This window comes from Oncorhynchus kisutch, linkage group LG10 (assembly GCF_002021735.2).
Source record: "Oncorhynchus kisutch isolate 150728-3 linkage group LG10, Okis_V2, whole genome shotgun sequence".
NCBI classification, from domain to species: Eukaryota; Metazoa; Chordata; class Actinopteri; order Salmoniformes; family Salmonidae; genus Oncorhynchus; species Oncorhynchus kisutch.
Window position 1 is genome coordinate 67,653,519 of NC_034183.2, and position 19,681 is coordinate 67,673,199.

A 19,681-nucleotide genomic window follows, 5' to 3' on the forward strand; every position below is an offset into this window, starting at 1 on the left:
TGGCACACTCCCTCTCAGTCAGGCAGGGAGCACACAGATAGAGAAGAGATAGAGACACAGATAGAGAAGAGATAGAGAGGAGGGAGCACAGAGCAGGTACTCTGGATAGCTCTACTACTCAAGACCTATAGTACTATGAGAGTACTCTGGATAGCTCTACTACTTAAGACCTATAGTACTATGAGAGTACTCTGGATAGCTCTACTACTTAAGACATACAGTATTATGAGAGTACTCTGGATAGCTCTACTACTTAAGACCTACAGTACTATGAGAGTACTCTGGATAGCTCTACTACTTAAGACATACAGTATTATGAGAGTACTCTGGATAGTACTACTACTTAAGACCTACAGTACTATGAGAGTACTCTGGATAGCATCTCTACTAAAGACCTACTGTATTATGAGAGTACTCTGGATAGCTCTACTACTTAAGACCTACAGTATTATGAGAGTACTCTGGATAGCATCTCTACTTAAGACCTACAGTATTATGAGAGTACACTGGATAGCTCTACTACTTAAGACCTACAGTACTATGAGAGTACTCTGGATAGCATCTCTACTAAAGACCTACAGTATTATGAGAGTACTCTGGATAGCTCTACTACTTAAGCCCTACAGTATTATGAGAGTACTCTGGATAGCTCTACTACTTAAGACCTACAGTACTATGAGAGTACTCTGGATAGCTCTACTACTTAAGACCTACAGTATTATGAGAGTACACTGGATAGCATCTCTACTTAAGACCTACAGTACTATGAGAGTACTCTGGATAGCTCTACTACTTAAGACCTACAGTATTATGAGAGTACTCTGGATAGCATCTCTACTTAAGACCTACAGTATTATGAGAGTACTCTGGATAGCATCTCTACTTAAGACCTACAGTATTATGAGAGTACACTGGATAGCTCTACTACTTAAGACCTACAGTACTATGAGAGTACTCTGGATAGCATCTCTACTAAAGACCTACAGTAATATGAGAGTACTCTGGATAGCTCTACTGTAAGAATAGGGAATACAAAGTAGGACTACCACCTAAGGGCTACTGCCAGAAGATCTATCTAGTATACTGCAATTGAAGTCGGAGGTTTACATACACATTAGCCAAATACATTTAATCGTAGTAAAAATTCCCTGTATTAGGTCAATTAGGATCACAACTTTATTTTAAGAATGTGAAATGTCAGAACAATAATAGAGAAAATTATTTATTTCAGGTTCTATTTCTTTCATCACATTCCCATTGGGTCAGAAGTTTACATACACTCAATTAGTATTTGGTAACATTGTCTTTAAATTGTTTAATTTGGGTCAACCGTTTCGGGTAGCCTTCCACAACCTTCCCACCACAAGTTGGGTGAATTTTGGCCCTCCTGACACCAGCTCTGCCCTCCTGACAGAGCTGGTGTAACTGAGTCAGGTTTGTTGGCCTCCTTGCTCGCACACGCTCTTCAGGTCTGCCCACACATTTTCTATAGGGTGGAGGTCAGGGCTTTGTGATGGCCACCCAATACCTTGACTTTGTTGTCCTTAAGCCATTTTGCCACAACTTTGGAAGTATGCTTGGGGTCATTGTCCATTTGGATGACCCATTTGCGACCAAGCTTTAACTTCTTGACTGATGTCTTGAGATGTTGCTTCAATATATCCACATAATTTTCCTATCTCATGATGCCATCTATTTTGTGAAGTGCACCAGTCCCTCCTGCAGCAAAGCACCCCCACAACATGATGCTGCCAGCCCCGTGCTTCACGGTTGGGATGGTGATCTTTGGCTCACAAGCCACCCCCTTTTTCTTCCAAACATAATGATGGTCATTATGGCCAAACAGTTCTATTTTTGTTTCATCAGACCAGAGGACATTTCTCCAAAAAGTACCATCTTCGTCCCCATGTGCAGTTGCAAATCGTAGTCTGGCTGTTTTTAATGGAGGTTTTGGAGCAGTGGCTTCTTCCTTGCTGAGCGGCCTTTCAGCTTATGTCGATATAGGACTTGTTTTACTGTTGATATAGATACTTTTGTACCTGTTTCCTCCAGCATCTTCACAAGGTCCTTTGCTGTTGTTCTGGGATTGCGTACATTGTATTTATACTTGCATACTATTGTTTGTACAGATGAATGTGGTACCTTCAGGCATTTGGCAATTGCTCCCAAGGATGAACCAGACTTGTGGAGGTCTACAATTCTTTTTCTGAGGTCTTGGCTGATTTCTTTTCCTTTTCCCATGATGTCAAGCAAAGAGGCACTGAATTTAAAGGTAGGCCTTATAATACATCCATACCTCCAAATGACTCAAATTATGTCAATTAGCCTATCAGAAACTTCTAAAGCCATGACATAATTTTCTGGAATTTTCCAAGCTGTTTAAAGGCACAGTCAACTTAGTGTATGTAAACTTCTGACCCACTGGAATTGTGATACAGTGAATTATAAGTGAAATAATCTGTCTGTAAACAATTGTTGTAAAAATTACTTGTGTCATGCACATTTCTAAAACTATAGTTTGTTAACAAGAAATGTGTGGAGTGGTTGAAAAATGAGTTTTAGTAACTCCAACCTAAGTGTATGTAAACTTCCGACTTCAACAGTATATACACTGAGTGTACAAACAGATGCACCTGGCACCTACTACCATAACCTGTTCAAAGGCACTCTTTAACCTGTCTCCTCCCCTTCATCTACACTGATTGAAGTGGATTTAACAAATGACATCAATAAGGGATCATAGCTTTCACCTGGATTCCCCTGGTCAGTCTATGTCATGGAAAGAGCAGGTGTTCTTAATGTTTTGTACACTCAGTGTATTTCTAGTATCTAAGTCTTACAATCAAAATGCTCCATAAACCCGAACAACTCAGATACATGAATCTGAATGGAGTCCACTGTCCCAATCACTCTAGCCACCGCTGTCTGCTGCTGTTCTCAGTGAATTATCACAGCATTACAACTGTATGTGACACATTTACTCTGGGGAGAGTCTGAGAATGGAAGCTGTCCCCAAGATTTCTCCTTCAGTCACAGATGAAGCTTTACTTCTAATCAATTTCTTCTTCTTCATATCAACACGGCAGGATTAGAGACCTGGCCAGATGGCTAGGCAGTTGGCACGGCGTTCTCTCTCTCTACTGCTGAATCCGTCTGACAGATACATACACTCACCGCCAGTGAAACAGACACACACTTTTTCCATCCTCCACACAATGAGGCATAAAAAGACTAACAGACAGAAAAATATTTAGACGCAAAAAAATAAGAAAATATATTTGCATAATATGCAGAAGCACACGCATTACACACACACACACACACACACACACACACACACACACACACACACACACACACACACACACACACACACACACACACACACACACACACACACACACACACACACACACACACACACACAAACTAAGGTTTACTTACCGGTTGAGTTGAAGACCCCAGGAGAAGGGGGAGTGAAGCTCTCAGCCAGTAGGGTGTTGTAGGGAGAGGTGCCAGTACGGGTCTGTAACACTGGGTTGGTCAGGAGGTGGTTTCCCATGGTGGCTAAGAGAAAGAGACAAAACATCATAAACATCTACTTTACCATAAACATCTAATTTACCATAACCATCTACTTTACCATAACCATCTAATTTACCGTAACCATCTACTTTACCATAACCATCTAATTTACCATAACCATCTAATTTACCGTAACCATATACGTTACCGTAACCATCTACTTTACCATAAACATCTACTTTACCGTAACCATCTACTTTACCATAAATATATACTTTACCGTAACCATCTACTTTACCATAACCATCTAATTTCCCGTAACCATCTACTTTACCGTAACCATCTACTTTACCATAACCATCTACTTTACCATAACCATCTAATTTACCGTAACCATCTAATTTACCGTAACCATCTACTTTACCATAACCATCTACTTTACCGTAACCATCTACTTTACCGTAACCATCTACTTTACCATAACCATCTAATTTACCGTAACCATCTACTTTACCATAACCATCTACTTTACCGTAACCATCTACTTTACCGTAACCATCTACTTTACCATAACCATCTAATTTACCGTAACCATCTACTTTACCGTAACCATCTACTTTACCATAAACATCTACTTTACCGTAACCATCTACTTTACCGTAACCATCTAATTTACCGTAACCATCTACTTTACCATAAACATCTAATTTACCGTAACCATCTAATTTACCGTAACCATCTACTTTACCGTAACCATCTACTTTACCGTAACCATCTACGTTACCGTAAACATCGACTTTACCATAAACATCTACTTTACCATAAATATATACTTTACCGTAACCATCTAATTTACCGTAACCATCTACTTTACCATAAACATCTAATTTACCGTAACCATCTAATTTACCGTAACCATCTACATTACCATAAATATATACTTTACCGTAACCATCTACTTTACCATAACCATCTAATTTCCCGTAACCATCTACTTTACCGTAACCATCTACTTTACCATAACCATCTACTTTACCATAACCATCTAATTTACCGTAACCATCTAATTTACCGTAACCATCTACTTTACCATAACCATCTACTTTACCGTAACCATCTAATTTACCGTAACCATCTAATTTACCGTAACCATCAACTTTACCATAACCATCTACTTTACCGTAACCATCTACTTTACCGTAACCATCTACTTTAACATAACCATCTAATTTACCGTAACCATCTACTTTACCGTAACCATCTACTTTACCATAAACATCTACTTTACCGTAACCATCTACTTTACCGTAACCATCTACTTTACCGTAACCATCTACTTTACCATAACCATCTACTTTACCGTAACCATCTACTTTACCGTAACCATCTACTTTACCGTAACCATCTAATTTACCATAACCATCTACTTTACCATAAACATCTAATTTACCGTAACCATCTAATTTACCGTAACCATCTACTTTACCGTAACCATCTACTTTACCGTAAACATCGACTTTACCATAAACATCTACTTTACCATAAATATATACTTTACCATAAATATATACTTTACCATAAACATATTTTTGGGTTTGTTTTGGTATATTAACAACATTTTATATGATAAAACAAAAATATAACAGACAATATAATTACAGGCACTGTATAAATGTCATAACAATGCCTCAAAATATAATACATAATATTACACATAATACATCATTAACATTAAACATAGTAATACAGGCCATTGACAGTTTATTCAAAAATATGTTAAATTCCTATTCAAATCGATTGACAGTAATGTTCTACAGAGTAATGTATTTTACAGTACACCCCTGAATGTGTTTACCTTGCTATTGTAACCTTTGAGTAAAATACATTTCCTGCGGAAAGGTGCTGTTTGCAGGCAACGTTGCCATTTGGAATATTGTTCTGTATCTTACCACGTAGTCGAAGGGGGAATACTAATGCATATCATTACGTAGTCAGAGAGTGCAGTCATTGAAACACAGTTCATTTCACAGTGAAATGCGAATGCCACCTTTAGACAAATATAATTCAAAGAAATGGAACATTGAGAATGTTCTATAATGCCCATGTATGGCTTCAGCCCCAGGCGGTCGAATAGAAATGCCATGAAATTAAAAATAGGACAGCATGACGGAGGTCTAAGGCGAAGTGCAACCATCAGGTCTCAACCAAACCATTCATCACAGAGACAATGAGAAAGACAGGAATTCACAGAGAGAATTTCACACTAAAACACTCACATTCTTTCATTTCTTTGTTAGTTCGTTCACCCATCAACTCCCTCATTCACTCACTCTCCAATTCTTTCTCCTGCTCTCTACCTCACGCACACAGTCACTCTTTTATCCCCTCTCTCATTCTCTCTCTCTCTCTCTCGCTCTCTTGTCCCTGTCTCTCTCCACACCAAATTACTCAGGATTAGCTGTCCAGAAACACCTGGAAAGAATATCCTGTCGACAATTTAAAAACAACAACTTTTAAGTGTTGGAGAGAGAAAGTAGGGCAGGCACTGGGAAGCTTCATTCAGAGAGGAGGAAGCCTCATCACGCCTTGTCTCCTGGACAGATCACTATTGTCTGAAGAGAAACAAGTTGATAAAGAAGTTAAGTGGGGAAATCAAAGAGATAAGAGATGCCAGCGATAACAACGAAGACAGCGGCTCTCGCCGAGATTCATCCCATTTAATTATTGCTCCATGATAGCGTCTCTCCTTCTCTTTACTTCTCGCTTTCTCTCTGTCTCTCGAATGGCGCGGCCATCTTTCGCTTTCTGCCAACAATGACAAAACTTTTCTCAAACGCTTGGGAAAAGAAAGGACTTCGCACTTGGCAGCGCCTTTGTTTAGCGTTTCTCCCTCTAGCTCTATCCCTCCTCTACCCGTCCTTCACCTACCCCTCCTCCTCTCTTTATCCCAGCTTCCTCTGTCCCTCACATCCTCCTTCCACTTTCCCTATAAACTGAGTATACAAAACATTAAGAACACCTGCTTTTTCCATGACAGACTGACCAGGTAAATCCAGGTGAAAGCTTATTGATGTCACTTGTTAAATCCACTTCAATCAGTGTAGATGAAGAAGAGGAGACCGGTTAAAGAAGGATTTTTAAGCCTTGAGACATGGATTGTGTATGGGGTACGGTAGCATGTGCCAGGTGCACCGGTTTGTGTCAAGAACTGCAACGCTGCTGGATTTTTCACGCTCAACAGTTTGCAGTGTTTATCAAGAATGGTCCACCACCCAATGGACCTCCAGCCAACTTGACACAACGGTGGGAAGCATTGGAGTCAACATGGGCCAGCATCCCCGTGGAACGCTTTCAACACCTTGCAGAGTGGATATTGGGAAGGTGTTTCTAATGTTTGGTATACTCAGTGTATACTTTTTCCTCCGTGATGTCAGTTCCAGGAAAGCGAATCTCCTTCCCCTTCCCTCCTCTCTTCTTACTCTGTCCTCCTCTCCTCGCACCCCTCCCTCACTTGTTCCTGTCACTCTCTTCAATAAGACTAATTACCCCCAGCCAGCTCGTACGCTAATCAGTTCATTAAAAACAAAATGGATGAAATTAACATAAAGAGTGACGGTTGATTTAGCGACTACCTCTTTGTCATCATCAACTCTTCCCTCCCTCCCAGATAATTCTGATCCCCATGACGATGGCTGCCACGGCGACGGTATGCCACCGGCTGCTCAGGCTATTACTCGTGTCAATGTACACTGGCTCCTCTTCCTCGCTCTCTGTCTCTGACAGTAGACTCAGCGGTGCTCCTACTTCGTTCTGCCTGTCTGTCTGTCAGTTCTGATGAGCCTGCCATAGAGGTGTGCGTGATTGGAGAGGGGGACAGCAGGGGGTTAGAGGGGGGTTAAGGGGGTGGGGAGTCTCACCACGGTTGAGTGAAGGAGTACTGTTGATGTCTCCTGCCATGAAGGAAGATTCCGTCTGCTTCCGAACCGTGTCGTTCCACATCCTGCGGATCCGACTCTGGAACGCCGGAGAAGAGAAGCACACAGTGAAGCAAAACAAGACAGACAGACAGGAATTAACAAGACAGACAGATAGATAGACAGGAATAAACAATATGATATGATATTGTAACTATGTGAGGTTGGAACATTGCCACGCTTGCACCTAGAGATACATGAAGTAAATAAGCTCACGCAGTCGGCATACTAACATAAACAAGTTAATGCACGCAGATAAACAACATCAGATTGAGACGTGGTAGATCCAAATAGAGATGATATTAGATTTGTGAAGCGTGTGATAGCCGGTATGTCAACTGTAGACTGAGAGTGTATGGTGTGTGTGGGTTTAGAGTGTTGTCAAAGAGAATTAGGTATGGGACAGGCCTACACTTTGTAGATTGGTGCGTGTACCCGTAATCTGTGGGTTTGTGTATGGCATGATGTGGACTGTGTGTGCACCCACATAGTCCCTTAGAGTCTGTGCGTGTATGCATGCGTGCACATGTGTGTGTGGTGTGTATGTGTTTGTGGTGTGTGTGCGTGTGTGTGTGTGTATGTCCGTTCACTGACCTGTCTGTGTGCGGCAGCGTGGCGGGCCTGGTTGCCAGTGTAGTAGCGGTTGTTGGCACGCAGGGCAGAGTTCTTCAGGGAGCCGTGGGAGCTGGTGGTGGAGGTACGGCTGCAGCAGTACGAGTGACGCAGACACTTACTGTACTCCTTATGCACCTGCATGGAGAGAGAGGGCAAACATGGCTTAGACACACGCAGGTAAGCTGTAGACTCGCATACATACACACTAGTGGTGCGCGAGTCGGCTGTTTATTCACCAGCACCTGCCCATAACTGCTAGTAACCCATCCTCAACCGCACAACTATATGTGATAAAGTGAAAATCTGCACCGGAACCGCTAATATAGAAAATGTGCTGTAGGCTACAGTCAAAGATTGCGGAACGATTTTTTGACAGGGGGTGCAAGACTTTTTGTTGTTGCCTGATTTAGATATGTTTCTGCTTCTAATTTTCAACATTTTGGTCGGCTATTAGTTAGTCGGGGCGGCAGGGTAGCCTAGTGGTTAGAGCGTTGGACTAGTAACCGAAAGGTTGCAAGTTCATATCCCTGCGCCATCAAGGTACAAATCTGTCGTTCTGCCCCTGAACAGGCAGTTAACCCACTGTTCCTAGGCCGTCATTGAAAATAAGACTTTGTTCTTAACTGACTTGCCTAGTTAAATAAAGGTAAAATAGAAAGTAATCTTGACTATGATTAGATACATGCACCTTCTGTCATTATATGTTGCCTTAGAAGACTAAATAAACCACTGATCATAAATTGATAGAATGAATCCTTCAATCTAGTTAATATCGGTAGTGTCACGGGTTTCTTTTTCCTCCTCTGAGGAGGAGTAGGAGAGATCGGACCAATATGCAGCGTGGTAAGTGTCCATTTTAGTTTATTAAACTGAACACTAAAGAATACAAAATAACAAAGTGAATGATAGAAACAAAAAAAACAAAATGTGAAACAAACATTACAACAGGAAACAATCACCCACAACTCAAAAGTGAAACCATGATACCTAAGTACGGTTCTCAATCAGGAACAACGATTGACAGCTGCGTCTGATTGAGAACCATACCAGGCCAAACACAGAAATCCCCAATGAAAGAAAAAAGAACATAGACAACCCACCCAACTCACGCCCTGACCATACTAAAACAAAGACATAACAACAGAACTAAGGTCAGAACGTGACAGGTAGGCTAAAGTTCTCTGTCATCTCTGCTTCTTTCGTGGAGGAAAGATGTTTAGGGACCGGGGAGAAAATGTAATAACAAAAAAAATTAAGTACATTTCCAAATTACATCAGTTTGACCGGTTGTAAGCTGTGAAAACGACCCAACATGTTTCTGTTAAGATTTCATTTCGGCCTGGATGCATATTTTATGTGGTTGAAATACTATCAGCTTTTATGATGTTGATAAAAAGAGCAACTGCACATTCACATTCTCTCAAGATGCTGAAAGAAATCATATTTCTCCACTTCTGTCCCAGAATCAAAATATAGCCTACATTTGTTGTATCATTTTACTACAAGAAATGCTTCATTCTGCTATTCTGCTATTAAGACTATGTATAGACCTACAGTCAGTGTCCAGATTTCCGTTTCCATTTAACCCATCTGAACAGTAGGCTACAGTTCCCTTCTCGTGCCATAGGCCTATTTGGAGTCCTCGTCTTGTGTCTGTTGAATTTGTATAGTGCCTCACAACCATCACACATAACATAGCCAGCGCTGCTATCATCCTCTTTTACCACTTCTAACTTTTCTGGCCTCCCTTCTCTTTATTTTCAACCCTCCATTTTGAGCTTTTCTCTTGAATTAAACTCTGACATTGTTCTTTTTGCCTCTGTGGGTCAAAGTTAACTTTTCTACCCGTTCCCAAAATAATTTTCAGATTGGCATGTAGGCTATTGGTGCATCTACAGTTAGGCCCTAAGGCTAATGCCAGATAGCCTAAAACAGCTAAAGAAAAACCTCAATGTAGCCTAGACATATAAATTACACAAGAATTATACATTTATGTATTTTTCATTCTGAACATACGGGCTCAGACCTTTTAGGGCAAGATTTTCATCAGGCAAAGACATACATGCTTTGAGCAAATTAACATTTCAAATAGACAGAGCTCTGAATAGTGCACCTAGTGATGTACCGTGCATAATTACCCTGTTTAATTAAAATTTGGTTAAATAATCACCTCCTTCTCACAGGAATTATTAAGGGAAAGTAACAACATAAATCAGGCTGCAGACTGTAATTATATTCCATCATATCTATTTAAAATGTTATGCTTAGTTTACTCAATAGAAAAGGTCCCTTTTAGATATGTGAGTGTTTGAGTTACCTTTTTCTGCAGAGCGCAGTGGAAGATGAAGATGAACATGCCCTGGAAGGCGTTGAAGGTGGTGAAGAGGTAGGCCATGATGACCGTGTTCTCATTGATGAAGAGGAGGCCGAAGGACCAGGTCAGACCTAGCAGGAAGAGCAGGGCGATGGCCCCAATAGCCCATGACCTGGGGAGGAGAGGGTATGCTAATGTTAGCTTAGCATCACAATGAAACCACTCACACAGACCGAAGCCAACCCTCTACCCAGCATGGCTGTTTTGCCTTAAGATGCATGTATCTCAACTGTACTGGCTTTGAACCTACTATCTGGAATATCTGCTTTGAAAATGACTCATTGTTATTACAAGACAACGTGGTCTCAGAGCATTTTGTATTATACTGTACCTAAATCTGAGATACTACATTTAGTATGATATGTTACGCCTCGTATGGTATGTATTCATTTGTGGATCTCCCTTATTTCAAATCATATATATGTTATAAATTCCAATTTGTTGTTGCTAACGTTAGCTAGGTGGCTAGCTCTTGAGGTTAGGATTTAAGGTTAAGGATTTATGGTTAAGGATAGGAGTTAGGTTAAAGGGTTAAGGTTAGTTAAAAGGGTTAAGGTTAGGGTTAGCTAAAAGGGTTAAGGTTAGGGTTAGGTGAAGGGTTATAAGGTTAGGGGAAGGGTTAGCTAACATGCTAAGTAGTTGCAATGTAGCTAAAAAGTAGTAACTAGTTGTAAAGTTGCTAATTAGCTAAAATTGTCCATGGTGAGATTCAAACACTCAACCTTTGGGTTGCTAGACGTTTATGTTATTTGTCCACCCATCAACCCAGACCAACCACCCTACTTTTGTTTATGACTTAAGTAACCTTCTGTCTTATGACCTTCAACCTTCTGTCTTATGTAACCACACCAAACATAACATATCATACTAATTTAAGTGTCCTGGATTTACATCTACTATGTAACCAGTCTGGACAATATGACAAACATTATTCTGCTTTTCCTTCATTTTTTCAGATTTCCAACCCATGTCTCACTGATACAGGAAATGCCCTAATCACATGACCTGGGAGGCTTCACTGACCCCTAACCTCTGCTGAGTGGGACTCACTTGATGTTGTCGAGGCGACTGGAGTCAGGTTTTAGGGCAGAGGAGTTGCGGGTCATCTTGTGCACGGTGATCATGAGGAACACCAGGTTCAGCTAGGGGGGGAACGGTCAAAGGTTACACACCTCTACAACACATTCAGTGGAATCCTAGAACACACTCTGGTCTTAAATTGTTGTAATATTTGTTAAGTTAGTCTTTAGTACAGTACCTATGTTCCTCCAGGAACTAAGAGGATTAAGTAAATAAGTAAGAAGCCTGAATGAAAAAGAATGTAATACAGTTGGTCATAATAGCATCATAATGAATGACTGTACCATAATAACAAAAGAAACAGGGCCAATGAAGCTCCAGATGAAGTAGTTATCCACCCGCAACCAGCACCTAGACATGGGACACAGGAAAATATTAAAATATCACAGTCACACTCGCACACACACACAAATCACACATCACACACACACACACACACACACTCATCCCCTGTCTCGGAGGATATCTTATAGAAGCTAATCAGCAGGCTTCGGCTAACTGTTCAAAACCCTTGTCCATGGGGGGAAGACAACGAAAGAGAACAATCCTCTTCAAACTACACTCCATATTACATTCCCTGTTAGGGGAATAGTCTAGGCACTCTAAACTAGCATAATCCTGTCTCTCAATCTGCAGGTGAAAAGGGACTGCTTCACACGTACGCTTTCTTGGTCCCATAGCTCCGGTAGTCTATGGCTGCCGAGATGCCCACCACCAGAGCTGGGAAGCAGTAGCCACACAGGTAGTAGTACTTCTTGCGGGAGTACTCGCTCTCAAACACCTCCACCAGCAACAGATAGAGCTGCACCCCCTCCAGACACATCCAGGAGAATGCAGCCAGGAAGAAGAAGTGAAGCAGCCCAGCAAAGATCGGACAGGCAATCTGAGACAGAGAGAAGGAGAAGGAGAAAGAGGGAGACAGAGGGAGGTCAGGGAGTGAGAGAGATAAAGAATGAGAAGGAGAGTAAAATAAAATAAAAAGAGAGATTTAAAAAACAGAGGGGTGAAAAGGAGTGAAAGAGAAAGGGAAAATAGCACAGGAAGGTGAGTAAGATCCAGAAAAGGACAGCATAGGGTCATTCAAGCCCTGTAACGGAGGACCTTTTCATTCTCATGATCCATAATGAAAAGCACTTCCCCTTTAGTCTGTCTGATGGTGTTCCAAGTGCGAGACAGACGTCTCTCTGTCCTGTATTAGGTGTTCCATGTACGAGACACTTGTCCCCTTGCCTGGCCCCAGATCAGTTATTTCACATGCCACATGACAATGTCTTTACGACTTAACAAGACAGCACAAACAGATCTGGAACCAGGCTACATGTCCCTCTCTCCCTCTCCCCTCCCCTACTCACGTGGTACTGGGTCTTGTCGATGCCGATAAGGAAGAGGAGCTCTGCGATGAAGAGGTTGATGCAGAGGTTCTTGTGGATGGTGTTGCGGTCGGTCTGCAGTCCCCTCAGGAAGCAAAAGGTAGAGATGCAGATAGCCAGGCACACCAAGCTGATCACTATGCCCACCCAGGTGATCACAAACAGGATCAACTCGTGCATCCTCCCAGGGTACTGTGGAGAGAGGGATGGTGGGGATGGAGAGGGAGGAAAAGGGGTGGGGGAGAGAGATGGGGGAGAAGAGGAAGAGGAGAGGTGAGACAGATATAGGGAGGAAAGGGATGGGAGGTAGGAATGATGGGAGACAAGGAGAAAGACAAGGAGGGACAGGATGAGAGTTAGAGAGTTTATATTTGTAAATGTATTCTCATTCAGCTAAAATGTAGACAAGAAGACAAGACATCCTGAAAAAAAACATGACATTCACATTCAAGTGAATGTCAGTCAGAGTTGCAGGACATGAATTTGTAAGTGTGAGTGCGTGGGAGGGAGAAATAAAGAGAGAGAGAGAGAGAGATTGAAGGAGAAAGAGAGAGTAGTTTGAGTAAGTGTGTGTGTGTTTACATGCATGTGTGTGTTTGTGTGTATGTGTGTGCATGTATGTGTGTGTGTGTGCCAAGGTTATTATAGTTTAGTGTTTTTATATTTGTCTTTATATCTATTAGTTTGAAGAATATTGTTTCAAATCAGTTTAGTTTCAGTTAGTTTCACATTAACTTTACTAGTTTTTATTTAGTGTAAAGGGGCAATCAGCAGTTGCTACATACATTTTTTCCCTTGTAAATGAATGACATGCACCCATTGATTCTTGAAGAATATTACTTATAGATGAGCTTAGTTCAACTGTCGTACCCCATCAGGACTTCAAAAATAAGCTTGTTTATTCTGTAAACAAAGTAAATGTAAACAAACAATGTATAGCATAAAAAACATGGTTAAAACTATAATTTGGATATCATGCATAGTCAGTCCTTGCATGCATAGCTATATCTATGAATTTCTTGTTTTTACTTACTGCTTTTACTTCCTGTTTTGAGAAATTGTAGAAATGGGTGGGGATATTGTAGGAATGGGTGGAGTTTAGTCTTAATTATGACTGTGGGTGTGTTATCTAGTGACGGCCATCAGTATGTGCTGTGTCATAGAGATCCTGTTAAATTACTAGAGTGGCTATTTAATAAACCCTCAACGTTACATCAGCAACTGATTTCAGCAAGTTTATGGATGTGGATTGACTGCATTGTTTGAATAGAATGTTGGCATATTGGCAGTTACTTTGAAAAATGAATTGAATTATTCCTCTACAGTTGGATGGCTAGCTAGCTAACAGACCAACTCCCTAACCAAAATGGCAGATCTTTATCCCATCATAAGAAGGTTCATGTCCATTCTAGTATTCAAATTCTTAATTATATGTGCTGTGATTGGTTGATTCAGCTCTAATGAGATTACATAAACATATATTCCACTGTATTAGCCACATCAGTTAACATAATTTCACTGAACATTCTACATTACCGTGGAAATGATTGCGTCATAATACCAGGCAGCCATTGCGAGTGTACCCATGAGTTTACCAATCAAATTGCAAGGGTGAGCGGTTCCAAGCCCATTTTATTCATAGTTTGCTACAACACCTTGCTTGTTTCAGCAAGATGTAATAACATTTTATCATGTTGTCAAGAGTCCAAGAGTTATCGCAGAAACAGGGCACGTTTGATCACTTTTGTCAAATCGTTGACCATTTTTGGTCACAGCCTTCCAAAGTGTGTTGCATTATGGTGATAAAATCTGTCTGACTTGTGCCTATATGACAACTGCATGAACTTGACAAAAACCATGTGGTCAAAGATCATGAAGTTTTGACTGCAGTCAACTTCAAGTTTCTGCATTTGCTCTTCATCAACTTCATCCTGTAGTCATTGCCTGAATTGTAGGAGGCTCTATTGTCAACCAATCATTATGGTGTTTTTGTTTGACCCATGGGAAGTGACCAAAGACATGACTGAAACAGGAGCACACTTTGCCGTGATTCACATACTGTAATAAACATCCCCCACTGTCAACTGCGCTTATTTTCAGCAAACTTAAGATGTGTACATATTTGTATAAACATAACAAGATTCAACAACTGAGACAGTTGCACAGACATGTGACTAACAGAAATTGAATAATGTGTCCCTGAACAAAGGGGGGGTCAAAATCAAAAGTAATAGTCAGCATCTGGTGTGGCCACCAGCTGCAATAAGTACTGCAGTGCATCTTCTCCTCATGGACTACACCAGATTTGCCAGTTCTTGCTGTGAACTGTTACCCCACTCTTCCACCAAGGCACCTTCAAGTTCCCGGACATTTCTGGGGGGAATGTCCCTAGCCCTCAACCTCCGATCCAACAGGTCCCAGACTTGCTCAATGGGATTGGGATCCGGGCTCTTCGCTGGCCATGGCAGAACACACCCTCCTCCCTCATAATAGTACCCTTCCTGCAGGCTCATCCTCACATGACCCTCCAGCATGACAATGCCACCAGCCATACTGTTCATTCTGTGCGTGATTTCCTGCAAAACAGGAATGTCAGTCTCCCCTGTAACTCACAGCGTTAACTCACAAGCTCAGTCTGATGATGCTGTCACACACCGATGATAAACGTGATTCCAACCATCACCCCTGGTGAGACAAAACCGCGACTCGTCAGTGAAGAGCACTTTTTTCCAGTACTGTCTGGTCCAGCGACAGTGGGTTTGGGCCTACAAGCCCTCAGTCCAGCCTCTCTCAGCATATTGCAGACAGTCAGCACTGATGGAGAGATTGTGTGATCCTGGTGTAACTCGGGCAGTTGTTGTTGCCATCCTGTACCTGTCCCACAGATGTTCAGATGTACCAATCCTGTTCAGGTGTTGTTACACGTGGTCTGCCACTGTGAGGACGATCAGCTGTCCGTCCTGTCCCCCTGTAGCGCTGTCTTAGGCGTCTCACAGTACGGACATTGCAATTTATTGCCCTGGCCACATCTGCAATCCTCTTTAGTGTCCTACGTTTTCATAACTGTGACCCTAATTGCCTACCATCTGTAAGCTGTTAGTGTCTTAACGACCGTTCCACATGTGCATGTTCATTAGTTGTTTATGGTTCATTAAACAAGCATGGGAAACAGTGTTTAAACCCTTTACTATGAAGATATGTGAAGTTATTTGGATTTTTACGAAGGATCTTTGAAAGACAGGGTCCTAAAAAAGGGATGTTTCTTTTTTTCTGAGTTTATATATAACGTGAGATTTGAGGCTCTCTCACCAATTGATAGTCCAATGTACACGAACATACAGTGGCCTGCGAAAGTATTTACCTCCCTTGGCATTTTCCCTATTTTGTTGCCTTACAACCTGGAATTAAAATAGATTTTTGGGGGATTTGTGTCATTTCATTTACACAACATGCCTACCACTTTGAAGATGCAAAATACTTTTTATTGTGAACAAACAAGAAAAAAAACAAAAAAAAACAGAGAACTTGAGAGTGCATAACTATTCACCCCTCCCAAAGTCAATACTTTGTAGAGCCACCTTTTTCAGCTGCAAGTCTCTTGGGGTATGTCTCTATAAGCTTGGCACATCTAGCCACTGGGATGTTTGCCCATTCTTCCAAGCAAAATTGCTCCAGCTCCTTCAAGCTGGATGGGTTCCACTGGTGTACAGCAATATGTCATACCACAGATTCTCAATTGGATTGAGGTCTGGGCTTTGACTAGGCCATTCCAAGACATTTAAATGTTTCCCCTTAAACCACTTGAGTGTTGCTTTAGCAGTATGCTTAGAGTCATTGTCCTGCTGGAAGGTGAACCTCTGTCCCAGTCTCAAACCTCTGGAAGACTGAAACAGGTTTCCCTCAAGAATTTCCCTGTATTTTGCGCCAGCCATCATTCATTCAATTCTGATCAGTTTCCCAGTCCCTGCTGATGCTGCCACCACCATGCTTCACTGTGGGGATGGGGCTATCAGGGTGATGAGAGGTGTTGGGTTTGAGCCAGACATAGCGTTTTCCTGGATGGCCAAAAAGCTACATTTTTGTCTCATCTGACCAGAGTATCTTCATCCATATGTTTGGGAAGTATCCCACATGCCTTTTGGCGAACACCAAAAAGCAATGGCTTTTTTTCTGGCCACTCTTCCGTAAAGCCCAGCTCTGTGTAGTGTAGGGCTTAAAGTGGTCCTATGGACAGATACTCCAATCTCTACTGTGGAGCTTTGCAGCTCCTTCGAGGTGATCTTTGGTCTCTTTGTTGCCTCTCTGATTAATGCCCTCCTTGCCTGGTCCATGAGTTTTGGTGGGCGGCCCTCTCTTGGCAGGTTTGTTGTGGTGCCATATTCTTTTTTTTTAATAATGGATTTAATGGTGCTCTGTGGGATGTTCAAAGTTTCTGATATTTTTATAACCCAACCCTGATCTGTACTTCTCCACAACTTTGTCCCTGACCTGTTTGGAGAGCTCCTTAGTCTTCATGGTGCCCCTTGCTTACTGGAGTTGCAGACACTGGGGCCTTTCAGAACAGGTGTATATATTCTTAGATCATGTGACAGATCATGTGACACTTACATTGCACACAGGTGGACTTTATTTAACTAATTATGTGACTTCTGAAGGTAATTGGTTGCACCAGATCTTATTTAGGGGCTTCATAGTAAAGGGGATGAATACATACTGTATGCACACACCACTTTTCCGTTTATAATTCTTTTACATTTTTTGAAACAAGTAATTTTTTAAATTTCACTTCACCTATTTGGACTATTTTGTGTTTGTCCATTACATGAAATCCAAATAAAATACATTTAAATTACAGGTTGTAATGCAACAAAATAGGGAAAACACCAAGGGGTCAAAGATAACAGTTTCAGTATAGCCGGATGTGGAGATCCTGTGTGTGTGTGTGTGTGTGTGTGTGTGTGTGTGTGTGTGTGTGTGTGTGTGTGTGTGTGTAATATCCACTGGACCTACATCAGGCTGGTGGTGGGCCATGAGCACAGCAAAGTTGGTGAGGTGGGAACAGGAGCAGGTGGTGTGTGTGTTGTTGGTGTCCAGCAGTCTACAGCCCTGAGACGACCACTGGCCTGTCATCGACCGCTCAGAGTAATTCCAGAATGAACAGTTGGGACTGTAGTGGTTCTCCAACTGGAGGGAGAGAGTGAGAGAGAGGGGGGGGGGTATTTCAAATGAAAATTAATTAACTTTATTGATACCCAAGGTAAATGGTTCTGTCGCAGGCTTTATAACAACACACAGACATAAATAACGAACATAAAGTGCTGCAATCCATTTAAACATGTTTCTATACAGTACAAGCAGATGACAGGGAAAGAAAATACAGACTATTTAAACAGTTGGCAAATATGTGGGAGAGAGAGAGAGAGGGTGAGAGGTGAAATATATTGTAATGCATGTGTACAGTAACAGAACAGTGTGTACAGTGTGGGGGACATAGTGTTTGATGCTCTGTATACAGTATGTGTATAGGCTTGTTTGTCTACTACAGTACAGTATATGTATGGGCTTGTTTGTCTACTACAGTACAGTATGTGTATGGGCTTGTTAGTCTACTACAGTACAGTATGTGTATGGTCTTGTTAGTCTACTACAGTACAGTATGTGTATGGGCTTGTTAGTCTACTACAGTACAGTATGTGTATGGGCTTGTTTGTCTACTACAGTACAGTATGTGTATGGGCTTGTTTGTCTACTACAGTACAGTATGTGTATGGGCTTGTTTGTCTACTACAGTACAGTATGTGTATGGGCTTGTTTGTCTACTACAGTACAGTATGTGTATGGGCTTGTTAGTCTACTACAGTACAGTATGTGTATGGGCTTGTTAGTCTACTACAGTACAGTATGTGTATGGGCTTGTTTGTCTACTACAGTACAGTATGTGTATGGGCTTGTTTGTCTACTACAGTACAGTATGTGTATGGTCTTGTTAGTCTACTACAGTACAGTATGTGTATGGTCTTGTTAGTCTACTACAGTACAGTATGTGTATGGGCTTGTTAGTCTACTACAGTACAGTATGTGTATGGGCTTGTTAGTCTACTACAGTACAGTATGTGTATGGGCTTGTTAGTCTACTACAGTACAGTATGTATATGGGCTTGTTTGTCTACTACAGTACAGTATGTGTATGGGCTTGTTAGTCTACTACAGTACAGTATGTGTATGGGCTTGTTAGTCTACTACAGTACAGTATGTGTATGGGCTTGTTAGTCTACTACAGTACAGTATGTGTATGGGCTTGTTAGTCTACTACAGTACACTATGTGTATGGGCTTGTTAGTCTACTACAGTACAGTATGTGTATGGGCTTGTTAGTCTACTACAGTACAGTATGTGTATGGGCTTGTTTGTCTACTACAGTACACTATGTGTATGGGCTTGTTAGTCTACTACAGTACAGTATGTGTATGGGCTTGTTAGTCTACTACAGTACAGTATGTATATGGACTTGTTAGTCTACTACAGTACAGTATGTGTATGGGCTTGTTAGTCTACTACAGTACAGTATGTGTATGGTCTTGTTTGTCTACTACAGTACAGTATGTGTATGGGCTTGTTAGTCTACTACAGTACAGTATGTGTATGGGCTTGTTAGTCTACTACAGTACAGTATGTATATGGGCTTGTTAGTCTACTACAGTACAGTATGTGTATGGGCTTGTTAGTCTACTACAGTACAGTAT

The 19,681-nt window shown here is 41.4% G+C and overlaps 1 protein-coding gene across 2 annotated transcripts in view; it reads right to left on the minus strand.

The window, feature by feature from the left end:
• LOC109880119 (adhesion G protein-coupled receptor L1-like) overlaps positions 1 to 19,681 on the minus strand; it is an 85,179-nt gene that overhangs the window by 10,756 nt on the left and 54,742 nt on the right. For both annotated transcript variants that reach the window (XM_031834886.1, XM_031834885.1), the window contains 9 exons: positions 17,949 to 18,122; positions 12,921 to 13,130; positions 12,231 to 12,451; positions 11,853 to 11,919; positions 11,539 to 11,630; positions 10,432 to 10,600; positions 8,094 to 8,249; positions 7,443 to 7,539; positions 3,445 to 3,567 (listed from right to left, as the gene is read on the minus strand). In XM_031834886.1, the coding sequence (XP_031690746.1) occupies positions 3,445 to 3,567; positions 7,443 to 7,539; positions 8,094 to 8,249; positions 10,432 to 10,600; positions 11,539 to 11,630; positions 11,853 to 11,919; positions 12,231 to 12,451; positions 12,921 to 13,130; positions 17,949 to 18,122 (1,309 nt within the window). The remainder of the gene's footprint in view (positions 1 to 3,444; positions 3,568 to 7,442; positions 7,540 to 8,093; positions 8,250 to 10,431; positions 10,601 to 11,538; positions 11,631 to 11,852; positions 11,920 to 12,230; positions 12,452 to 12,920; positions 13,131 to 17,948; positions 18,123 to 19,681) is intronic.